At 46.0% G+C, this 25566-nt stretch overlaps 1 protein-coding gene across 1 annotated transcript in view; it reads right to left on the bottom strand.

Moving 5' to 3' along the window:
- loxl4 (lysyl oxidase-like 4) overlaps positions 1 to 25566 on the bottom strand; it is a 145427-nt gene that overhangs the window by 14647 nt on the left and 105214 nt on the right. The window contains exons 8-11 of the mRNA XM_080205325.1: positions 24280 to 24447; positions 19703 to 19868; positions 16902 to 17145; positions 1444 to 1559 (exon numbers count right to left, since the gene is read on the bottom strand). Coding sequence (XP_080061451.1) covers positions 1444 to 1559; positions 16902 to 17145; positions 19703 to 19868; positions 24280 to 24447 — 694 coding nt within the window. The remainder of the gene's footprint in view (positions 1 to 1443; positions 1560 to 16901; positions 17146 to 19702; positions 19869 to 24279; positions 24448 to 25566) is intronic.

Below are 25566 nucleotides of genomic sequence, written 5' to 3'. Positions count from 1 at the left end.
GAAGTATATCTTGAAGGGTAGTCACAATTATATTTTACAAAAGGCTGCAGCCAATTGGTGCACAGCAAGCTCCCACAAACTGTAATGTCATAATGACCCAATAACCTGCTTTTGAGATGTTGGACGAGAGATAAATATTGGCCAGGATACTGGTCAGAACTCAACTGTTCTTCCGCAATGTAGGATTCAAGGATCTTTTGTGTCCATCTTAGAGAGCAGACAGTTTAAGAACATAGGACAATGTAGCACAGTACAGGCCCTTCAGCCCTCGATGTTGTGCTGAGCTTTGTCCGAAACCAAGATCAAGCTATCCCACTCCCTATCATTCTGGTTTTACATCATACAGAACATAGAACATTACAGTGCAGAACAGGCCCTTTGGCCCACGATGTTGCGCCGACCAGTTAAAAAGCAATGACCCTCTAACCTAAACCAATCCCTTTCCATCCATAAACCTATCCACGGATCTCTTAAACGCCCCCAAACTAGGCGCATTTACAACTGCAGCAGGCAGGGCATTACAATCCCTCACCACCCTGGTTTAACATCCTATCTGGCACCCCTGACAGCGCAGCAACCCCTCAGTATTGCACCAGGAGTGTCAGCCTCCAGTTTTATTCTCAAGTCTGACAGTGGGACTTGAACCCACGACTCTGCGATTCACCCAATCAAAGTGTATTGCACACTGAGCTACAGCTGATGAGGTAAATCATGCCAGCCGCAGAGTGGGTGTGCAGTGAGGTTACCCTCCCATCTCGAGTCTGTCACCATTCCTTCAACGTCACCCCTGGCCAGGTGAAAACCGACCCCACTGTGACCCAACAAGCACCTGACCATCGCGCTTTATACCTATCTTTACAACTTGCTCTGAATCAGGTATCTCACCAATCCCTTTGTCAAAGTTAGTCAACACATTTGGGTGAATACTCCCATCCTGCCTGCCATGGGAATTGGAGTAGACGAGGGGTGAACCATGGAAAGGTCCGTTGACCTGGGATGGGATTTTCCGGTTTCGGGGTGAGCGCAACCCACCAACTATGTTTAATCTGTTCGTGACCCCTTGAGTCCAGAGGAATTTCTTTCTCCAGGTGGGGGGTTCACTGATCTTGTTCACCCTGCCCCACTGCTGGTGAGAACGGAAAATCCGGCGCATGGCCAAAATTTCATTGCAACAGTACCGGAGAATCCCTGGGCGAGGTCAGACGTTTCCAGTACTCGTCTCCCTCACCGCTCATCTAGACCAGAGATCAAACCGTAACTTGAACAGACAACACCACATCTCTTCCTCACTCTGAAATGAGAAGTCAGGTCTCCTTCCCATCTTATTTCCACTGGAAATGAATACAGATCTGACAGGTTCCCTGCACGGCAAGACTTCACACCCATTAGTTCGCTCCCCCACTCTACCTCGCCCAACATCGCTACTCCCCCCGGCAGACATACCTCTATCACAGTCTGTGTCTTCGAGGCAGAAACTTGCTTTATGACCTTCTGCGATCTTGCTGCCGTTCATTGTCATGAGGTCATAGTGCGTGAAGACCTCCATGCTGTGATAGTGGCTGCAAAGGGAAGAAACATTTGGTTTAAGTGAATGAAATACAATGTGTGGCTTCAGCTGCAAGTTTCAATTCAGAACCTGGACTATCTCTGCCTTTTGTGATGTTAGTGTCCCTTTAAGAGAGTTTTTTTTAAAAAGACATCCTCACCCTATTTTAGAAAGGATATTATTAAACTAGAAAGAGTGCAGAAAAGATTTACTGGATGCTACCAGGACTTGGTGGTTTGAGTTATAAGGAGAGGCTGGATCGACTGGGACTTTTCTCTCTGGAGTGTAGGAGGCTGAGGGGTGATCTTATAGAGGTCTATAAAATAATGACGGACATAGATCAGCTAGATAGTCAATATCTTTTCCCAAGGGTAAGGGAGTCTAAAAGTAGAGGGCATAGATTTAAGGTGAGAGGGGAGAGATACAAAAGTGTCCAGAGGGGCAATTTTTTCACACAGAGAGTGGTGAGTGTCTGGAACAAGCTGCCAGAGGCAGTAGTAGAGGCAGATATAATTTTGTCTTTTAAAAAGCGTTTAGATAGTTCCATGGGTACGATGCGTATAGAGGGATATGGGCCAAATGCGGGCATTTGGGACTAGATTAAGGGTTTAAAAAAAACGGCGGCATGGACAAATTGGGCCGAAGAGCCTGTTTCCACGCTGGAAACCTCGATGATTCTATGATTTCTGCAATTCTTACAGTTTGAATGGTTTCACATCACATCAACTCTACTGTTGCCGACTTGACTATGTAAATCCTTTTATTCTTTTATTATTCACCGATGGGATGTGGGCATCATTGCTGGGCCTGCATTTATTATCCATCCCTGAGGGCATTTAAGAGTCAACCACATTGCCGTGGTTCTGGAGTCACATGTAGGCCAGACTGGGTAAGGGCGGCAGATTTCCCTTCCTACGGGACATTAGTGAACCAGATGGGTTTTTACGACAATCGACAACAGTTTCATGGTCATCATCAGACATTTATTTCCAGATTTTTTTTATTGAATTCAAATTTCACCATCTGCCATGGTGGGATTTGAACCCAGGTCCCATCCCACTGCCTCTCCAATATTGCTTCTTAAATAGTTTAAATGGGATTAGTTTTGTGATCCTGCGTTCTTTTCATCATGTGTTTTTGGACACTTTTTTCCAGTGAATTTAAGGTTTCAGTTTTGAGAGTTCTGAGGTTGCAGTTTAGTTCTTCGTTTTAGCAGGGACATCAAGGAAGAAAGAAGCTGAAGTCGCTTTCTCTCTTCTCTCTCTGTCTCCTTGTTCTATTTGGAAATTCTGCTGGTTATCCCTTGGTAACGTTTTGCCTTCTGGAAGGAAAGTGTTGGCTTCGAAAAGACTCAATTCTAGCCAAGTGAGATTTTAATCTATGCTGTGTTAAGCTTGTGAAAAGTGTTTTGTCTGTGAAAAGATTTTGTTTGTTGGAACAGCTTTTTCTCTCGGTGGGGATTCTCCAACCTCGTTCGCCCCACCCCATCCCACTGCAGGTGAGAATGGAAAATCTGGTGCACAGCCAAAACTCCATTCACTGCAGCGGTACCTGGTAATTCCGACAGTGGGCAAGGTTGGAGGTTTCCGGTACTCAACTCACTCATCACTTGTCCAAAGATCAGACCATAAGGATAAATCAAGAATTAATACATTATTGTGGTTGTTTTCTTTCTGTTTTATTGTTTGTAATTAATAAAGATACAGCTAATTTTCTTTCTATACATGTTAACTATATTTTTAAATAAACTTTGAGAAAAGCTCCCTAGTGGGTCACTTGAACCATACCTGAAGTGGAACGTCTCATGTTCAACCTAGCCAGATACGAGATGTAAAACTTATGGTTCAGCGGTGAGGGGGCTGCATCTGAACCGTAGGTTCTTTGGAGTTTCTGACCTGACCCATAACACTTTGCTCAAGCTTCTTTACCTCCACATATTTGGTTTTGGTTTTCAAACAGCGGAACAGAACGCATGAACCCCAGAAACATCCTTAAACCTCACTGCAGATAACTGATCTGCTCACTGCCATTTTTTTAATGATGTCCCTCATGTTTAGCATGCTGGGGGGCACCACATTGGCAAGGGGGTTGCAATGTCAGGAAGCAGCAGCTAATGCCATTAGTTGCTCTCAAGCAGCGTCCTTCCCTTTCAGAAATACCAAGGGTTTTAAGACACAGTGAATGGACTCCAAAAGTGGCCAAAGAGAATGAGATTGAGAAACAAAAGTCGGGAATGTTACAGCTGGTTATGCCGGCAGGATTTTCCCATCCCGCTGCAGTGAATGGAGATTTAGCTGGGCATCAAATTCTCCGACTTCGCAGCAGCTGGAGCCTGGCATGAACAGCTGGTAACATCGCACCAAAGAGTCGGTGAAAAGAGAAAACCAGCAAACAGGAAGATCCCAATCACTCAATACCATTCCTAAGAGGTTCCTAGAATCATACAGTGCAGAAGAGGCCCTTCAGCCCATCGAGTCTACACCGGCACATTAGAAAGACTTGAACTCCCACCTAATTCCATCAATCAGCATTTGGTCCATAGCCCTGAATGTTATGATGTGCCAAGTGCTCATCCGGGTACTTTTTAAAGCATGTGAGCATCCCACCTCCACCACCCTCCCAGGCAGCGCATTCCAGACCCTCACCACCCTCTGGGTAAAAAGGTTTTTCCTCAAATCCTCCTTAAACCTCCTGCCCCTTAACTTGAACCTATGTCCCTTTGTAACTGACCCTTCAACTAAGGGGAGCTGCTGCTCCTTATCCACTCTGTCGATGCACCTCATAATCTTGTACACCTCAGTCAAGTCTCCCGTCAGCCTTCTCTGCTCCACTGAAGACAACCCAAGCCTATCCAACCTCTATTCCTAATTTAAATACTCCATCCCAGGCAGCATCCTGGTGAATCTCCTCTGCATCCTCTCCAACGCAATCACATCCTTCCTATAATGTGGTGACCAGAACTACACACAGTGCTCCAGCTGTGGCCTCACCAAAGTTCTATACAACTCCAACATGACTTCCCTGCTTTTGTAATTGCCTCGATTGATAAAGGTGAGTGTCCCATATGCCTTTTTCACCACCCTACTAACATACCCTTCCACCTTCAGAGATCTGTGACAAACACACTGAGGTCCCTTTGTTACACAGAATTCCCCTAGTGTCCTCCCAGTCATTGAGTACTTCCTTGTCAAATTACTCCTTCCAAAGTGTATCATCTCACACTTCTCAGGGTTAAATTCCATCAGCCACTTATCTACCATTTGACCATTCCATCTATATCGTCTTATAGCCCAAGGCACTCCGCCTCACTGTTAACCACCCATCCAGTCTTTGTATCATCCACAAACATACTAATCCTACCCCACACATAGTCATCTATGTTATTTATATAAATGACGAATAATAGGGGGCCCAACACCCTGTGATGCGCCACTGGACACGACACTGGTATGGGCGGTACGGTAGCACAGTGGTTAGCACTGCTGCTTCACAGCTCTAGGGACCTGGGTTTGATTCCTGGCTCGGGTCACTGTCTGTGTGGAGTTTGCATGTTCTCCCCATGTCTGCGTGGGTTTCCTCCGGGTGCTCCGGTTTCCTCCCACAATTCAAAGATGTGCGGGTTAGGTTGATTGGCCGTGCTAAAATTGCCCCTTAGTGTACTAGGATGCTTAGGTTAGAGGGACTAGTGGGTAAAATACGTAGGGATATGGGGGTAGGGCCTGGGTGGGATTGTGTTCGGTGCAGACTCGATGGGCCAAAGGGCCTCTTTCTGCACTGTAGGGTTCTGTGTTCTAGCTGACACTGGCTTCTAGTTACTAAAGTAGCCTTCTGTCATCACCTTCTGTCTCCTACAACTGGTTCAGTCATATTGAGGGGGTGGCCCTGAACTTATACAAAAGCCAGGGACACAAGGAGACCATTGATCGTTAAGTGAGCTAACTGTGAAGTACACAGAGAATTGGACTTTACAATCCAATGGTGCAGAGAACACTTCCCAATAATGCCCATCAGTGCTGGATGGACACTGAGCAACGTATTATTGACCCTAAAGGGTTCACCATTTGTTTCGCATCTCCAGTAAGATATCACGTATTGCACCAGACATAAGTCTGCAGAACCTCTCTTCCCTGCCTCAACAAGGGACATCCACTCTAACCTCAGGACAACGCCACAGAGTAGGTTCATTGCTGGAGTGGAGAGGGTTGACTTATGAGGAGAGACTGAGTAGACTGGGGTTATACTCATTGGAATTCAGAAGAATGAGGGGAGATCTTATAGAAACATATAAGATTATGAAGGGAATAGATAAGATAGAAACAAGGAGGTGGTTTCCACTGGCGGGTGAAACTAGGTGAGACGGCCTTAGAATAAGGGGGAGCAGATTTAGGAGTGAGTTGAGGAGGAACTTCTTCACACAAAGGGTTGTGAATCTGTGGAATTCCCTGCCCAGTGGAGCAGTTGGGGCTACCTCATTGAGTGTTTCTAAGACAAAGATAGATACATTTTTGAACAGAAAAGGAATTAAGGGTTATGGTGGGTGGGCGGGTAAGTGGAGCTGAGTCCACAAAAAGATCAGCCATGATCTTATTGAATTGTGGAGCAGGCTCGAGAGGCCAGACGGCTACTCCTGCTCCCAGTTCTTATTACACGATAGTGGGATGTTACCATTCCCTTCTGTTCAGTTTCCGAAAGAACCTTTTACAATCAGTCTGAGCCCTTCCAAAGCATTACAAACAGTGACGAGAGCGAGGGATGAAAGGCTGTGGTTAATGTAGTCATAGTTAGCTGAGCTGTCTTTATACGTATATAACATTTAAAGATCTGTTGCAATTCGGAGAAGTAAGCTTCCCCTTTAAGCACAAACAAGTGGTTATTTTGTCAGTCTTGTCGAGTGGGTGTTGGGCGGGCATATCAGTGACTGACCTGGTGGCTAACTCCATTAGACACTGGATAATTTGAGCAGCAAATTGCCGAGAATATGAACTCTCTAAAATTAGTTACATCAAAATTATTTTTAAAGCATTAAATGTCGACAGATTATACATACATATATAATTTATATATATAAATATACATATATATATACATCACCAGACTCAAAACACACAACACACCATAATCTTGCAGCCACCCTTACAAAGAAACATCCACTGGAAAAGGGACTTTACTAGAATGCAAACTGGATCGCGTTAGAGGAGACAGGGAGGCGTGTAGAGGAGAGGAGTTCCACAGTCCTTTTCACTCATTCCTGCAACATGGGCATCACTAGCCGGGCCAGCATTTATTATCCATCCCCAGTTGTCCCTGGGGGAGATGGTGATGAGCTGCCCTTTTGATGCGCTGAGTTGTAGGTACACCCACAGTGCTCTTAGGGAAGGAGTTCCATCGTTGTGACCCAGCGATTGTGAAGGAACGGCCAACATATTTCTAAGTTCAGGATGGTGAGTGGTTTGGAGGGGGCCTTGCGGGTAATTGTGATCCCCATTTATCTGCTGTCCTAGCCCATCCAGATGGTGGAAGTTGGAAGGTGCTGTTGAAGGAACCTTGGTGAGTCGCTGCAGTGCACCTTGTACTTATACACACGGCCGCCACTGTGTGTCGTTGGTGGAGGGATTGAATGTTTAAGATGTGGACGGGATGCTGATCAAAAAGATTATTTTGGTGTTTTGACATCCGGGTAAGGGTTTGAGTGGAGAATGTTGATTCCAATACAATCCAGAGATAGAAGCAGGAAATCAGTTGGACAACAAAAAAGGCTTGACTCTGATTTAATAAATAGGAGGCAATGTTCCCAATGATCACACAAGCTCCGGAACATTCCCACATTTATCAGAACATTATTCATTCACTAGAAGGCAATGCAAGTGTACATCGTTCGGACATTTTTCTCACTGCCTCCCAGAAATCAGGTCCTATCTCTGATGATGTTTGGGGAGACATGTGATGAAGTTTACTTAATTGTTGGCTGGAATGGGACCACCTGAGCATTCTGGGAAAATGCTGGCATCAATATGAACCTCCCCCTGCAAAGAGGTACAGGAGCTGCCCCCTTTCCCCACCCCAACCCCACAGGGATACTCCCGGCCTCCCATTTTAGATCACAGTCTCACTCTGCCTGCTGTCCTCATAGACACACCCCTCCCACCATCACCCATTCCCCCCCATAATCCCCCTCTATTGAGATGTTGTCACATTTGTCTTCCCTGCAGCCCCCATGGATATAACAGAGCCAAGCCCCCTGCAGAGTAATTTTCACTTGCTGTGAATCTCCCTTTCCCACAATTAAATCCAGCAAGGCAGTCACCCCGTTTGGCCCCACAGTCTCCCCGCGCTCCCCACCCCTCAGTCTCCCTGTGCTCCGTGCTTTGCAGTCTCCCCGTGCCGCAGTCTCCCCGTGCCGCAGTCTCCTTGCGTTCCTTGCACCGCAGTCTCCCCGTGTCACAGTCTCCCCATACTCCCTGCCCCACAGTCTCCCTGTGCCATAGTCTCTCTGTGCCGCAGTCTCCCTACGCTGCCTGCCTTGCACTCCCCATCCGCCACCAGTCTCCCTGTGCCGCAGTATCCCCATACTCCCTGCCCCACAGTCTCCCTGTGCCACAGTCTCCCCACCCCGCAGTCTCCCCATGCTGCAGTCTGCCCGTCCCACAGTTTCCCCACACTCCCTGTGCTGCAGTCTCCCCACGCTCCCGTCTCCCCACCCCGCAGTCTCCCCACACTCCCTGTGCCGCAGTCTCCCCACGCTTCCGTCTCCCCACCCCGCAGTCTCCCCACGCCCCCCACACTGCAGTCTCCCATGCCGCAGTCTCCTTTGCAAAAGGGCTCTGTTGTAACCTTTCTAACATCCTATAAGAATTGTCCAGCTGAAGATCCCCAAAGTGGCCAACAATCAGAAAATAAACTTTGACTTTACCCCTGAGGCATCCAGCACCCAACTGGTACCTTTCTAGACCATAAGACATAGGAGCAGAATGGGCTAGTCAACACCACCAATCAATGAGATCATGACTAGATGGGTTAGGTGGGTTTACTTAATTAAAAATAAACCTAGAAACATTTTTACATTGCCACTTACTCTGTCAATGCGAGAGATAGTCTCAGATTTATATATTTTAAAAATACGTTTCTACGTTTTTATGAATCGAGGGAAGCGCTGGGGATGCCATTGGACAGAGGCGGGGAGAGAGTGTACAGGGATAGGGATATGTAATTTTATCCAGATGAAGAAATTAGGGAGGGGATATGGGATCAGTTAGGAATTCCACAGAGCGCAAAGCCTCGCGTTCCCGACGAGTTGCTATTTCCTCGAGATCTCCAGGCCAGTAGCTAATTTGCTGCCAGATGTTCACACCAGTCCTGGGGTGGCTACAGAGCCACAGAGGACAAGAATGCATCCGCAGGCCCCACAAACTGATTTACAATCAGCTCAGTTCTCACTGCCCTGATGCTGGGAAGATGCTATTAGTTTTCACAGTCTGTTCATTACTCAACAACAGCTCATCCATTTGCCTGGCTTAGCGTGACTGCACACTGATGTGTATATACACATATAAATAAATAGATGAAACTGCTGCTTTCCTTTTAGATTAGTCTATGCGACCAGCTATGTTTACCACAGCGGCCAAATGTATTCATTAAATGTAATTGGAATTTTGTTTCGTGAGGTTCGCTATCTCCAGTAATACTCCATCTTCACTTTATCCCCAGTCCCCAGGATGTGTAGGTTAGGGGGATTAGTGGGGTAAAATTAGCAAGGAGGTGCTGGTCTACTGGTATTAACGCTAGACTATTAATCCACTAGGCCCCTCGAGGCTGTTTTTTTTATTCATTCCGCAGACATGGGCATCGCCGGCTGGCCAGCATTTATTGCCCATCCCTAGTTGCCCTTGGAGAACAGTTGAGAGTCAACCACATTGCTGTGGCTCTGAAGTCACAAATAGGCCAGACCAGGTAATGTTAGCAGATTTCCTTCCCTCAAAGGACATTAGTGAACCAGATGGGTTTTTCTGACAATCAACAATGGTTTCATGCCATCAGTAGATGCTTAATTCCAGATTTTTTTCTTTTTATTGAATTCAAATTCCACTATCTGCTATGGGGGGATTCGAACCCAAGTCCCCAGAACCTTAGCCACATGTATTGGATTAATAGTTGAGTGTTAATACCAGTAGGCCATCACCTCCACTGTTCAGCTATTCAAAGGCCTAACTTGATCATTGAGCTGCACAGTGGCACAATGGTTAGCGCTGCTGTATCACAGCGCCAGAGACCTGGGTTCGATTCTTGGCTTGGTCACTGTTTGTGCAGAGTTTGCATGTCGTCTGTGTGGGTTTCCTCTGGGTGCTCTGTCCCACAGTCCAAAGATGTGCAGGTTAGGTGGATTGGCCATGCTAAATTGCCCCTTGGTGTCAGGGGGACTAGCTAGGGTAAATGCATGGGGTTATGGGGATAGGGCCTGGATGAGTTTGTGGTTGGTGCAAACTTGATGGGCCGAATGGCCTTCTTCTGCACTGTAGTGATTTTATGACTCTAATTCTACATTCTCACCTTCAGCCCAAATTTTTAACACCTTTGATTAACAAAAAACTATCAATTTGAATTTTGAAATTCACCACTGCTCTAACAACAATTGTCATTTGCTGAAATGAGCATGTGGAGAAATATTTCCTTTTGTGTGTGTAAATGTGTTTCCTAATTTCACTCCCGAGAAACCTGCCTTGAATTTTAAAACTAGCTTCCCAATCTAACCAGTGCAAAGAGTTTCTCTCTGTCCTGTCTATCAGTTGTCCTTAACACCTTGAAAGCTTCATCACACTCTTACCTTCTAAATTCCGGGGAAACTACACCCTAGTTTGTGATCGCTCCTCGTTATTTAACCCTTAGCGTCCCATCATTTTGGTAAATCTCCCCTGCTTCCAAGGCCAATATATCTTTCCTGAGGCATGGTCACAGAAACTCACCAACTTCCACAGATGCACCTTGGAAAGCATTCTTTCTGTTTGTATCACAGCTTGGCATAACTCCTGCTCTGCCCAAGAACGTAAGAAACTACAAAGAGTTGTGAATGTAGCCCAATCCATCACTCAAACCAGCCTCCCATCCATTGACTCTGTCTACATTTCCTCCTGCCTCGGAAAACAGCCAGCATAATTAAGGACCCCACGCACGCCGGACACTCTCTCTTCCACCTCCTTCCGTCAGGAAAAAGATATAAAAGTCTGAGGACATGTACCAAGCGAATCAAAAGCAACTTTTTCCCTGCTTGATCTTTGAATGGGTCTACTCACATTAAGTTGATCTTTCTCTACACTGCAGCTATGAATGTAATACTACACTCTGCACTCTCTGCTTTCCTTCTCGGTGAATGATATGCTTAGTCTGTACAGCACGCAAGAAACAATACTTTTTGCTATATATTAGTACATGTGGCAATAATAAATCAAATCAAATCAAAGGTCTGTATAGTTTATGCATGATTTCTATCTCCCTTAGATTCTAATCCTCTTGATAATAAGGCCAGAATTCCATAAGCTTTTTTGATTATTTTCTGTTTCCATTCATGACATTTTAATTATTTTGTACATGGAACACCAGTGTCTCCAGCTTTACACCTTTCCAAAAGGACTTTGTTCTACCCTGTTAAAATGCAGAGTGGTTGACCACATATTTATCTACACTGAAATCCACTGGCTACAGTTCTGCCCCTTCACTTCACCTATTAATCATATTTCTTTGCAATTTTATGCTTCCATCTACACTGCTTGCATTGCTCCCATCTTTGTGTCATTAACAAAGTATTCCAGAGACCCAGGATAATGCTATGAGGATCTGTGTTCGAATCCCACCATGGCAGATCATGGAATTTGAATTCAATTAAAACTTGGAATTAAAAGTCTAATGATGGCCAAGAAACCATTGTGGTAAAATCCCATCCCAGAACATCTTGAAGCCAATGAGGCACTTTGTTTTGTTGATAGTGTTGTAATATCAACTGAGTTTTGTCCAGGTGAAACTTAGTCCCATGGGATGGATTGCTTTGGTGCAGGCGCAATGGGCCAATGGCCTCCTTCTGTACTGTAAGAATTCTGTGGTTGCACAGTGAGGCTATCACAGACGGTGAACAGAATTAGCAACATTCGTGACATTTGACATTGCAACAAGTGAGGAAGAAGAAAGATCGAGGGTGGTGAGGCATTTCTCCATCTGAAATGAGAATAACAAGGGAGGGAAGAGGGAAGGTGATGGCGTAGTGCTGTTGTCACTGGACTAGTAATCCAGAGACCCAAGGTAATGCTCTGGGGACCCAGGTTCAAATCCCACCACAGCAGATGGTTAAATTTGAATTCAATAAAAATCTGGAATTAAAAGTCTGATGATATCCATGAAACGACTGTAGTAAATTCCCATCTGGGTCAATAATGTCCATCAGGGAAGGCCTTGCCTGGTCTGGCCTACGTGTGACTCCAGATCCACTCAATAAACTCTTAACTGCCCTCATGGATGGGCAATAAAATGAATGAATTTTTAGAGAAACCTGGATATGTGGCTGTTTGTTCCATCATCTACGTTGTTAATACATACTGAATAGTTGAATTCCTGACACAGATCCTTGCGGAATGCCAATGTGCATGTCCTGAAAATACCATCCGATTATCCCTATTCTGTTTCTCTCGATTAACAGCCAATTCTCAAAGGTTTACCTTCAATTTCACGAGTTTCAACATCAATTAGCAGTCTCTTAAGAAGGACTTTATTAAATACCTTCCTGAAATCCAGATAAACAGCATCCATAGATATTCCCTATTCAAAGAAATTTAATCAGATTCATCTGGTAGGAAAAACCCTGTGATTATCTTGAAAACCTTTGAAGTGTTCAGTCACCCTACTCTTGATTAATATGCTTAGTAACTTCCTGACAATGAAAGCTAGGTGAACCCGATCTATCATTCCCTGGTTTTTCTCTCACTGTTCTTATATCACAGGGTCGTACGTGCAATTTTCCAAACTAAAGGAATGGTTCCTGAATTGAAGCTTTGGCTAAGTGCCGGAATTATAATGCCTTGTCCGTCCCAGATTCTGGAGTGGGCGAGGCTTGTAGATCAGCATTCTCTGTAGGCCGGATATCACAGGCCTTGGGCAGACAGAGCAGTAAGATTCCGACAAACATGTCTGCAATGTTCTTATAGGAGCCCTGGGATGGGAATCCCGTCCTGCTGGGGAATTTGCCATCATTTTCCGAGTGCCAGTGTCCCCCGGCTGCCTTTCCAGGTGGATGTGGAAGGTCCCTGGCACTGATTGAAGAAGAGTAGGAGAGTTCTCCCGGTGCCCTGGCCAATATTTACCCTTCAGCACGAGTTGCCAAAATAAATTCACACCTCAATAGTCTCATTGTGCTTTCTTGGCTCTTGCTGTGCAGACATTGACCGTCATGTTTGTCTGCATAAGAGCAATGACCACACCTTGACAAGTAGCTCACTGGCCTCCAAAGCACTTTGGTTCATCCTACGAACATTAACACGCTGTCTAAAAGCAAGTTCCTTCCCTTTACCTCAGTTTAGCATTGAGGTCAATTTTCACACCTTGCTGCTGTCTTTGGCACTGATGGGGCCATGGCTCCAAACTGGGTAATTCCTCACTTCCATACATAGACCACACAGCTCAAAAATATCTTTCACTTTGAATTAACGTGACATAGCTCCAAAGGAATCGTACTGCTGAGCTGCTGCTTGCTAAAGCAGCTCCTAAGGCCCCAAGGATTCTGACAAGCGACGTGATCCTTGCTGAAGGCTGGAATTTACTTGGCAAAGTGGCAAGACTCAAACTGTCAGATAAAACAACTAACTCCACATATGGGCCCCAGACAGCAGTAATACTCTCATCAGCAATCATCTGTTCTGCTCCAGAAATTTCTGTTCCAGAAATTAACTTTGCGCGTGTTTTCTAAGAACGCCAAAGAAAGAGTTATTAGCTCTCCCCAGCCCTTTCCACTGGACATCACTGGGGAGTGCGATCCTCAATTCTCTCCTCCCCGTTGACCCCAGTTAATAGTTTTACTGAAGGTTGCAGCCAGGACTGACTGATAGATCACGGAGATGCAGGTACACGGTGATAGACAGAATTGGGTTGTCTTCTCACTAACTCATCAGATGAGTCTGTTTATACCCTCAATGCTCTCAATGGAAGACAGAACCTCAGACATCTAAATCTGGGCTTCAGATAACTCCTTGAAAGTGGAGTCACAGGTGGATGGAGTGGTGAAGAAGACATTCAGCATTCTTGGTTTCATTGGTCACAATATCGAATACAGGAGTTGGGACGTCTTGTTGAAGTTATACAGGACATTGGTAAGGCCACACTTGGAATACTGTGTACAGTCCCGGTCACTCTATTTCGAAAGGATATTATTAAACTAGAAAGAGTGCAGAAAAGATTTACTAGGCTGCTACCATGACTTATAAGGTTGTAAGTTTGAGTTATAAGGAGAGGCTGGATAGACTGGGACTTTTTTCTCTGGAGCGTAGAAGGCTGAAGGGTGAGCCAAAGAGGTCTATACAATAATGAGGGGCATAGATCAGCTAGATAGGCAACAATTTTTTCCAAAGGTAGGTGAGTCTAAAACTAGAGGGCATAGGTTTATGGTGAAGTGGGGAGAGATATAAATGGTCCAGAGGGGCAATTTTTGCATGCAGGGGTGATGAGATTCTGGAAAATGCTGCCAGAGGTAATAGTAGAGGGTGGGTACAATTGTGTCTTTTATAAAGCATTTCGACAGTTCCATGGGTGAGATGGGTATAGAGGAATAGGGGCCAATTAGGACTAGTTTAATGGTAAAAACTGGGCGGCACGGACAAGTTGGGCCAAAGGGCCTGCTTCCATGCTGTAAATCTCTATGACTATATACAGAATAGCAGATACCTGGGAGAGAACTACAATCTGGAATCTAATCGAGGGGCTCAGGGTAGTTTATATATTGAATAATAGATACCTGGGAGTGAGTTACAGACTGGAACCTAATCGAGGGGCTCAGGGTAGTTTATATATTGAATAATAGATACCTGGGAGTGAGTTACAGACTGGAACCTAATCGAGGGGTTTTGGGATGGTTTGTATATAGAATAACGGATACCCAAGAGTGAGTTACAGACTGGAACCTAATCGAGGGGTTCGGGTTGGTTTATATATAGAATAACAGAGACCCGGGAATGAGTTACAGACTGGAATCTAATCGAGGGTTCGGGGTGGTTTATATATAGAATAACAGATACCCAAGAGTGAGGTACAGACTGGAACCTAATCGAGGGGTTCAGGGTGGTTTATATATAGATTAACAGATACCCAAGAGTGAGGTACAGACTGGAACCTAATCGAGGGGTTCGGGGTGGTTTATATATAGAATAACGGATACCCAAGAGTGAGTTACAGACTGGAATCTAATCGAGGGGTTCGGGGTGGTTTATATATAGAATAACAGATACTCGGGAGTGAGTTACAGACTGGAATCTAATCGAGGGGTTCGGGGTGGTTTATATATAGAACAACAGATACTCGGGAGTGAGTTACAGACTGGAATCTAATCGAGGGGTTCGGGGTGGTTTATATATAGAACAACAGATACCCGGGAGTGAGTTACAGACTGGAATCTAATCGAGGGGTTCGGGGTGGTTTATATATAGAATAACGGATACCCAAGAGTGAGTTACAGACTGGAATCTAATCGAGGGGTTCGGGGTGGTTTATATATAGAATAACGGATACCCAAGAGTGAGTTACAGACTGGAATCTAATCAAGGGTTCGGGGTGGTTTATATATAGAATAACAGATACCCAAGAGTGAGTTACAGACTGGAATCTAATCAAGGGGTTTGGGGTGGTTTATATATAGAATAACAGATACCCGGGAGTGAGTTACAGACTGGAATCTAATTGAGGGGTTCGGGGTGGTTTGTATATAGAATAACAGGTACCCGGGAGTGAGTTACTGACTGGAATCTAATCGAGGGGTTCGGGGTGGTTTATATATAGAATAACAGCTCCCCGGGAGTGAGTTACAGACTGGAATCTAATTGAGGGGTTCGGGGTGGTTTATATTTAGTATTACAGATACCCAGGAGTGAGTTACAGACTGGAATCTAATCGAGGGGTTCGGGGTGGTTTGTATATAGAATAACAGATACCCGGGAGTGAGTTACAGACTGGAATCTAATTGAGGGGTTCGGGGTGGTTTGTATATAGAATAACAGATACCCAGGGATGAGTTACAGACTGGAATCTAATTGAGGGGTTCGGGGTGGTTTGTATATAGAATAACAGATACCCAGGGATGAGTTACAGACTGGAATCTAATTGAGGGGTTCGGGGTGGTTTGTATATAGAATAACAGATACCCGGGAGTGAGTTACAGACTGGAATCTAATTGAGGGGTTCGGGGTGGTTTGTATATAGAATAACAGATACCCGGGAGTGAGTTACAGACTGGAATCTAATTGAGGGGTTCGGGGTGGTTTATATTTAGTATTACAGATACCCAGGAGTGAGTTACAGACTGGAATCTAATCAAGGGGTTTGGGGTGGTTTATATATAGAATAACAGATACCCGGGAGTGAGTTACAGACTGGAATCTAATTGAGGGGTTCGGGGTGGTTTGTATATAGAATAACAGGTACCCGGGAGTGAGTTACTGACTGGAATCTAATCGAGGGGTTCGGGGTGGTTTATATATAGAATAACAGCTCCCCGGGAGTGAGTTACAGACTGGAATCTAATTGAGGGGTTCGGGGTGGTTTATATTTAGTATTACAGATACCCAGGAGTGAGTTACAGACTGGAATCTAATCGAGGGGTTCGGGGTGGTTTATATATAGAATAACAGATACCCGGGAGTGAGTTACACACTGGAATCTAATCGAGGGGTTCGGGGTGGTTTGTATATAGAATAACAGATACCCGGGAGTGAGTTACAGACTGGAATCTAATCGAGGGGTTCGGGGTGGTTTATATATAGAATAACAGATACCGAGGAGTGAGTTACAGACTGGAATCTAATCGAGGGGTTCGGGGTGGTTTATATATAGAATAACAGATACCCGGGAGTGAGTTACAGACTGGAATCTAATCGAGGGGTTCGGGGTGGTTTGTATATAGAATAACAGATACCCGGGAGTGAGTTACAGACTGGAATCTAATCGAGGGGTTCGGGGTGGTTTGTATATAGAATAACAGATACCCAGGAGTGAGTTACAGACTGGAATCTAATCGAGGGGTTCAGAATAGTATTGTAATAGATTTATCAATTTTCCCTTTCACAAATTTCTATGATGACTTTTTGAAGAATAAAGCACAACACAGCCACGAACCTACCCGTGACAGCTGTGCCAGACCCAGGACTGGGGTCCGGCTCTGGGCCTGAAGTCTGACCGGCCGATATTGTGTATCCGTGAGGAGAAGCGGAGTAGCCGGCGATGTCCGTATGGCCAGTTCATGCTGTTGGCTGACTTTGCCAGGCAGCCCTCGTCATGGGCACAGTAGAGCAGCTGGAGAGGCCGATCTTCCAGGTAGGCCGACTCCTCAGCAAGCTGGGCGTCCAGGACAAGGTCTGGAAGAGCTAACAGCAACAGGCAAAGAGTACGTTCAGAGAGTGACTATCTCCTTCGTACGCTCGTTACATGTTTTGCTTTTAATCATTTTTATTTTTTCCCTCCCTCTTCCCATCCTTGGAGAGGTTTGTGACCCTCTGTCTCCATTGCCTTCCAAGTGCTCATTCATCACGTGGGAGCCTAGTTGGTGAATTCAACTGTAGAGTGCGTCGCATCAAACTCAGGTTAGAATTTACAGCCTTGCCCCATGGTCAGTTTGGTGGTGGATGGGGGTATTTAATCAGGCCCATCCCCCCCTCCTGTTTCCTGAGCCCATGTGGACAGCCTTCCAATCCCACCGCCAACAGACCCAGTGGTAGGTCAGTGTTGGCGGGGGGGTGTGCTTACCACGTGCGGACCAGAACAAGCAAACCTGTGCGGGGTTGTCTGGGGACTTCCAGAGGGTGGGGTGGTGGTCATTCATTCAAAGACACTCAGTGCCTGATTGACAGACCTGGTATCGGGAAGCGGGAGTGGGCATCGAGACCATTCCCCTTGCCCTTGCTGTCAACCCCCTCCCCCCCGTGACCCTCATCCATGAGCCTCCTTCCACTACCTTCCCTCACCTGTGCTGATATTGGGCTTTGGGCAGCACCAGTAATACCGGCAGCTGCCACCTCCCCCGGGTGGCGCTGCTGTTCACTAGAGCTGCCAGGCTCTGATTGGCACCGAACTGTTGGTTGTTTATTTATCCGCTTCCTGACTCAGAAAAATCGAGGTCAAATATCCTGGCCGGGATTCTCCCAAAAGAAAAACGAAGTGCGGGAAACGGGAGAATTTCCTGCCATTTTTTGGACGTGCTTGGCTGAACCAATCTCCGGCACTCTGTGCCTCAGAGAAATTCATGCTGGTAGTTGGGGAGGTGGGGTGGGGAGGGGGGGCCAGCCCATGGCCAACTCCAGTCTCCACCCCCCACCCATGGCCAGTCCCGATCGTCCCCCCCGCCCCACCATGGCCAACCCCGATCTGTAGGCCAGACCGGGTAAGGACAGCAGATTTCCTTCCCTAAAGGACGTTAGTGAACCGGATGGGTTTTTCCAACAACGGTTTCATGGTCATCAGTAAATTCTTAATTCCAGATTTCTTTTATTGGATTCAAATTCCACCATCTGCTGTGGCGAGATTTGAACCCGGGCCCCCAGAACATTAGCTGAGATTCTGGATTAATAGTCAAGCCATAATACCCCTAGGCCAAGCTCTCCCCTGGATTATGGGGTGATCTAACTGAGGCGCTTAAGGTGATTAATGAAATTGATTTGATAAGGTTGATAGAGATGGCGGAGGGAGGGTGGGACTGGGTGGTTACAGGCTCAAGGGGGCAGAACCTTAAAATTAGAGCTATGCTGCTGAGGATCTGGGTTTAATTCCAGCCCTGGGTCACTGTCCGTGTGGAGTCTGCACATTCTCCTTGTGTCTGCGTGGGTTTCCTCCAGGTGCTCCAGTTTCCTCTCACAGTCTAAAGATATGTGGGTTAGGTTGATTGGCCATGCTAAAATTAATCCTAGTGTCAGGAGAATTAGCAAGGTCAGGAGAATTAGCATGGTTAGGGAATGGGGCCTGGGTGGGATTGTAGTCAGTATGGACTCAATGGGCTGAATGGCCTCTTTCTGTACTATAGGGATTCTACGATTCTATGAGTGATGTCGGAAACACTTCCTCGCATGAAGGCGAGTTGAAACCTGGAACTTTCCCTTCCCCAACAAGCATTGAGGTTGGTGCTCAAGTGAAAAATGACAGAATTGTAATTGGTGGGTTTTTGTTGAAAGGAGAGGCATGTCCACTGAAGCTTTTTGTCTTGCACTCAACAGGAAAAACACACCAAAAACCAAATTTCAAAATCGGGGTCAACTCGCCAGCCAATCAGCCTGCAAATTGTTTGAAATTTGGCATGCTTGTGTTTGTCCTGATGAGTGCAAAATGAAAAACTTTGACAACATGCTTTTCTTTTCAGCAGTACTTAAGATGTTCAAAGGCGGCATGGCAGCACAGTGGTTAGCACTGCTGCCTCTCAGCGCCAGGGATTCGAGTTTGATTCCGCCTCGAGTCGTTGTCTGTGCAGAGTTTGCACATTCTCACCATGTCTGCATGGGTTTCCCCCGGGTTCTCTGGTTTCCTCCCACAATCCAAAGACGTGCACGTTAGGTGGATTGGTTATGCTAAATTGCCCTTTAGTGTCAGGGAGACTAACTAGGGTAAATGCATGGGGTTATGAGGATAAGGTCTGGGTGGATTGTGGTCGGGACAGACTCGATGGGCCGAATGGCTTCCTTCTGCACTGTAGGAATTCTATGATTCTCTGTGTTTTTCTGAGGGAAATAATATATTAAGGGATATGGAACCAAGATGGAGAGATGACGTTAAGAATCAGGATAGCCAAGATCAAACTGGTTGAGGAACAAGGTGGTCAATGAATCAGTCCTTTTGCCTATCCTCCCACCCCCCTCCCACCCCACCTTATTTCCGGACCCCCTTCCACCTGTTCCCTAACCAAGCTGTTTTGAAATAGGAGACGGGTCTGATACTCACTCTCTGAACAGATGACGCCAGCAGCGTACCGTCCCCCACCTCGCTGACACTCAACATGGTCACGGTGGTGTAAACACTGCAAGATCGACAGCTCTGTCCCCGAGCAAGAAGTCCCACTCAGGACCACGTTGTCTGTGGTCGTGGTTCCCTGCCAGTACCAGGTTTCCTTCGAGACAAAAGATAGAAGGTTCAGCGCTTTGCTCTGGGAAACTCACCAAGTATACTGGGTGGGGAACGAGTCCAATGGACAAGCAATTTCTTTTATTCATTCAGGGGATGTGGGCATCGCTGTGGTGGGATTCAAACCCAGATCCCCAGAGCATTACCCTAGATCTCTGGATATCATTAAATTATAATGCTGGAATCGATTTGTAATGGCCACAATGCCTCATCACCTACTCCTCATAACTAGAGGGCTGTTCCGTGTAAACTTTTTATATTTACTTACTATTAGACTCAATTCTTAAGAACATAAGAAATAGGAGCAGGAGTAGGCAATCTAGCCCTTCGAGCCTGCCCCGCCATTCAATAAGATCATGGCTGATCTGCAGTGGATCAGTTCCACTTTCCCGCTCTCTCCCCATAACCCTTAATTCCCTTGCCTATCAGAAATCTATCTACCCGTGACTTAAATATATTCAACGAGGCAGCCTCCACCACTTCAATGGGCAGAGAATTCCAGAGATTCACCACCCTTTGAGTGAAGAAGTTTCTCCTCAACTCCATTCTAAACTGACTCCCCCTTATTTTGAGGTTGTGCCCTCCAGTTCTGTTTTCCAATCCGTATGAATGTAGATGAATGTGTTTTCCCATTTCTCCCTACCTTTTTATAGTTAATAAACTTACTCTATTTTAACAGTAAGGATAGGCAACAACACCTCCTTCACCCTCATCTTCAACACCGGTGCCCCACAAGGTTGTACTCTCAGTCCCCCCAATGTACTGCTTATACACCTATGACTGTGCGGCCAAATTCCCCTCCAATTTGATTTTCAAGTTTGCTGATGACACCACCGTAGTGGGGTTGGATCTCAAACAATGACAAGACAGAGTACACGAATGAGATAGAGAATCTGGTGAACTGGTGCAGCAACAATAATCTCTCCCTCAATGTCAACAAAACAAAGGAGATTCTCATCAACTTCAGGAAGAGTAAAGGAGAGCGTGCCCCTGTCTATAGGAGTGGAAAGGGTCGAAAGCTTCAAGTTTTTAGGTGTCCAGATCACCAACAACTGGTCCTGGTCCCCCCATGCTGACACTATAGTTAAGGAAGCCCAACAATGCCTCTACTTTCTCAGAAGACTAAGGAAATTTGGTGTGACAGCTATGACTCTCATCAACTTTTACAGATGCACCATAGAAAACATTCTTTCTGGTTGTATCACAGCTTGGTATGGCTCCTGCTCTGCCCAAGACCGTAAGAAACTACACAAGGTTGTGAATGAAGGCAAGTCCATCACGCAAAGCAGCTTCCCATCCATTGACTCTACGCTCCCCGCTGCCTCAACAAAGCAGCCAGCATAATTAAGGACCCCACACACCCCGGACATTCTCTTTTCCATCTTCTTCCGTTGGGAAAAAAGATACAAAAGTCTGAGATCATGTACCAACCGACTCAAGAACAGCTTCTTCCCTGCTGCTGTCAGAACTTTGAATGGACTTACTTATATTAAGTTGATCTTTCTCTACACCCTAACTCTGACTGTAACACTACATTCTGCACTCTCTACTTTCCTTCTCTATGAGCAGTATGCTTTGTCTGTATAGCGCACAAGAAACGATGCTTTTCACTATATGTTAATACATGTGACAATAATAGTTCAGATCAAATGAAATGAAAACTCAAGAAAGCCTGATTAAACTGGCTCTTTTTTAAACATAATGATTGGGCCAGGCAAAGGTATCCAAGGGAAAGGGAATCTTGTTAGATTAAACTATCATTACTACAGCAGAGGGTGGGGTGAATAAAGAACAAGGGGGTAAATGTTTCTGTCCCACTTACCACGGGAATCGGAGCGGGTGAGCAGGGCAGACCATGGAAAGGTCCGTTGACCTTGGGTGGGATTTTCCAGTTTCAGAACAAGTCCCATCCATGAAGTCAGTCATCCCTCCTTATCCGGGTCTGGGACAATGTGGAGATAGTATCCCAGCTGGACAGTAACAAATCGAGCGATCTTGTCTGGATCAACAGCTTTTGGGGAATCTGGGATTGGCTGTAACAATCCCGGATAAGCCCTTCCACAGTTTCTATGGGCAGCACGATAGCACTGTGGTTAGCTCTGCTGCCTCACAGCTCCTGGGGCCCGGGCTCGATTCCCGGCTCCAGTCACTGTCAGTGTGGAGTTTGCACGTTCTCCCTGTATCTGCGTGGGTTTCCTCCAGGTGCTCCAGTTTCTTCCCACACTCCAAAGATGTGTGGGTTAGGTGGATTGGCCACGCTAAATTGCCTCCTTAGTGTCAGGGGAGCTAGATAGGGTAAATGCACGGGGTAATGGGGATAGGGCCTGGGTGGGATTGTGGTCGGTTCAGACTTGATGGGCTGAATGGCCTCGTTCTGCACAGTAGGATTCTACAATTCTGTAAATTGGTTATTAGACAAGAAACGGAGAGTGGAATAAATCGAAATTCTCAGGATGGCAGGAGTCACTAGTGGGGGAGCTCAAGGTGCAGTGCTGGGTTCACAACTGTTCACAATCCCTATCAATGATTTGGGTGTCGGGACCAATTGTAATATTTCCAGGTTTGTTGATGGCATCCAACTATGCAAATACGCCTCCCCTCTGCCACCAGCAGAAAGGTTGGACAAGCCTGGGCTCGAACATGGGAGATGGAATATAATGTAAATAAATGTGAAGTTATTCACTCTGATAGGAAAAGGAAGGCAGAGTGTTTCTTAAATGATGAGAGTTTGGGAAGTGAGGGTGTCCAAAGGGCCCTGGGTGTCCTTGTTCATGAATCACCAAACACTGGCATATAGGTGAAGCAAGCAATTTGAATGGTAAATGGTGTATTAACCTTGAGGGGATTGTGTCCAGGAGTAAAGACATCTTGCTGCAGTTAAACAGCCTTGGAGACACCACACCTGGAGTTTTGTGCACAGTTTTGGATGTTCCTCTTAATTGAAGGATCAGTTACAAGAGAACACAAATTAAAAGTGAGCGGCAGAAGGTTTAGAGGGGATTGGAAGAAAATCTTTTTTATCCAGAGGGTGGTGAGGGTCTGGAATGCGCTGCCTGGGAGGGTGGTGGAGGTGGGATGCCTCACATCTTTTAAAAAGTACCTGGATGAGTATTTAGCACGCCAAAACATTTAAGGCCAAGTGCTGGCAAGTGGGATGAGGTGGGCAGGCCAAGGCATTTCAGGCGTTGGTAAAGTAAAGCAAAGTTTTCTCATTAGTCACAAGTAATGTTTACATTAACACTGCAATGAAGTTACTGTGAAATTCCCCGAGTCGCCATAGTCCGACGCCTGTTTGGGTCAATGCACCTAACCAGCACGTCTTTCAGAATGTGGAAAGAAACTGGAGCACCCGGAGGAAACCCATGCAGACATGGGGAGAATGTGCAAACTCCACACAGACAGTGACCCAAGACAGGAATTGAATCTGGGTCCTTGCTGCTGTGAAGCAACAGTGCTAACCACTGTGCTACCGTGCCGCCTCTGTGGACTTGATGGGCCGAAGGGCCTCTTCTGCGATTCTGTGATTCCCTTATCACAGGAGGGCGATTTTTATCTGAGACAATGCAATGGAGGTTAACCAAGTTAATCCCTGGGAGGACGAGATAGTCTTGTAAGAAGAGATTGAAGAGACTGGGTCCAAATTCCATGGAGTTTGGTAAAGGAGGGGATGACCTCATTGAAACAAACAAAATTCCTGCGGGGGGGGGCGACAGGACGGGTTTCCCCTGGCTAGCGAGTCGAAAACCAGGGGACATAATCTCAAGGTGAGGGATTAGCCAGTTAAGGCTGAGATGAGGAGGAATTTCTTCACTCAGAGGGTGGAGAATCTTTGGAATTCTCTACCCCAGAGAGAAGCTCAATCATTGAGTGTGTTCAAAACAGAAATCAATAGATTAATAACATGGAGGAAAATAAGGATAGCGTGGGAAAGTGGCACTGAGGTAAATGATCAATCAGGATCTAATTGCATGGTGCAGCAGGCTCGATGGGCTGAATGGCCTTTTCCTATCTTCTAAATATACACAAAGCACACATTGTTCATTCTGGCCAACACTGAATAATGGAACTGTGGAATTGTATCAATATTCTGGAATTTGGTTAAATAATTTTGTGGGAGTGGTTGTGTTTGAGGTAGAACGTACTCAGAAAGTGTCGATGAAGTATTTTGCCTGGGGTGATAAAATGGTTGAGAACGACCCCACAATAGCTTAGGGTATACGTAATGTACAGAAGGAGCAAACTGCTGGGGCTGAATGGTCATTCCGTGACCCATGTTCTCCTGGATTATTCTGGATACGTTTTTCCCTGAATGGAAAGTCCATGATGTGGCCTCATTGTTAGACATGGCGCTAATGGATAAAGTGTGTTTGAATTATATCTTCTCCATGAAGGCCTACCTTTAGGGCATGGTTGGCAAAGCCAAATCCCAGTTGTCGGCACACTACCATAGCCTCGTTCAGATCCCAATTATCACTACATACAACGCCCCATGTCGTGGTGCCATTGAACTCGACCTGAACTTCCACTCGGCCTTCCAAGGAGTTCCGGCCACCATTCAAACGGATCTACATTGGAGAAAAGAAGAATAATTAACTCCTCAAAGAATTCCAACTCCTTCAATGACCTCATCCTTCCCCATCTCCATAAAGCCCTAAAACTTCCAGAGATCACTCTATAACCTCCAGAGATCTCTACAACTCTCAGACATCTCTCTGTAACACCCGGAGATCTCTATACAACACCTGGAGATCTCTCTATAACACCCAGAGATCTCTCTATAACACCCGGAGATCTCTTTATAACACCTGGAGATCTCTCTATAACCCCCAGAGATCTCTCTATAACCCCCAGAGATCTCTCTATAACACCTGGAAAACTTTCTATAACACCTGGAGATCTCTCTATAACACCCGGAGATCTCTCTATAACCCCCAGAGATCTCTCTATAACCCCCAGAGATCTCTCTATAATCCCGGAGCTCTCTCTATAAACCCTGGAGATCTCTCTATACCCCAGGAGATCTCTCTATAACCCCCAGAGATCTCTCTATAACACCTGGAGATCTCCCTAAAACATCCGGAGATCTCTCTGTAACCCCCTTAGATCTTTCTATAACCCTGGAGATCTCTCAAAAACCCCCAGAAATTTCTTTATAAACCCTGGAGATCTCTCTATAACCCCCAGAGATCTCTGTATAAGCCCCGGAGATCTCTCTACAAACCCCGGACATCTCTCAATTAACCCCTGAGATCACACTATAAACCCCGGAGATCGCTCTACAAACCCCGGAAATCGCTCTATAAACCACGGACATCTCTCTACAAACCCCGGAGATCTCTCTAAAACCTCCAGAGATCTCTCTGTAACCCCCAGAGATCTCTCTGCTCCTCCAAATCCGCTCTCTGATGGGTTCTTGGTTTCCATCATTCCTCGAATTGGCAGCAATCTCTTCAGTTGCCTAGACTTTAAATTCTGGAGTTCCTTGCCCACCTTCCCTTTAAAACCTGCCCTTTTGACACTCTGGTGCTCTTTCAGTTCTGACCCTCGACAGCGTGGGGTCTGCACTGACAGCGCATCACTCCCTCTGCGCTGAGTGTGCCGCACTCCCTCTGCGCTGAGTGTGCCGCACTCCCTCTGTACTGACCATGAAGTGGAGATTGAAGTAGTAACCATCTGCCTCAAGC

The sequence above is a fragment of the Carcharhinus amblyrhynchos genome, chromosome 17, assembly GCF_965287045.1.
Source record: "Carcharhinus amblyrhynchos chromosome 17, sCarAmb.v2.hapA, whole genome shotgun sequence".
NCBI lineage: Eukaryota > Metazoa > Chordata > Chondrichthyes > Carcharhiniformes > Carcharhinidae > Carcharhinus > Carcharhinus amblyrhynchos.
This window is presented reverse-complemented; position numbering and strand designations above follow the sequence as displayed.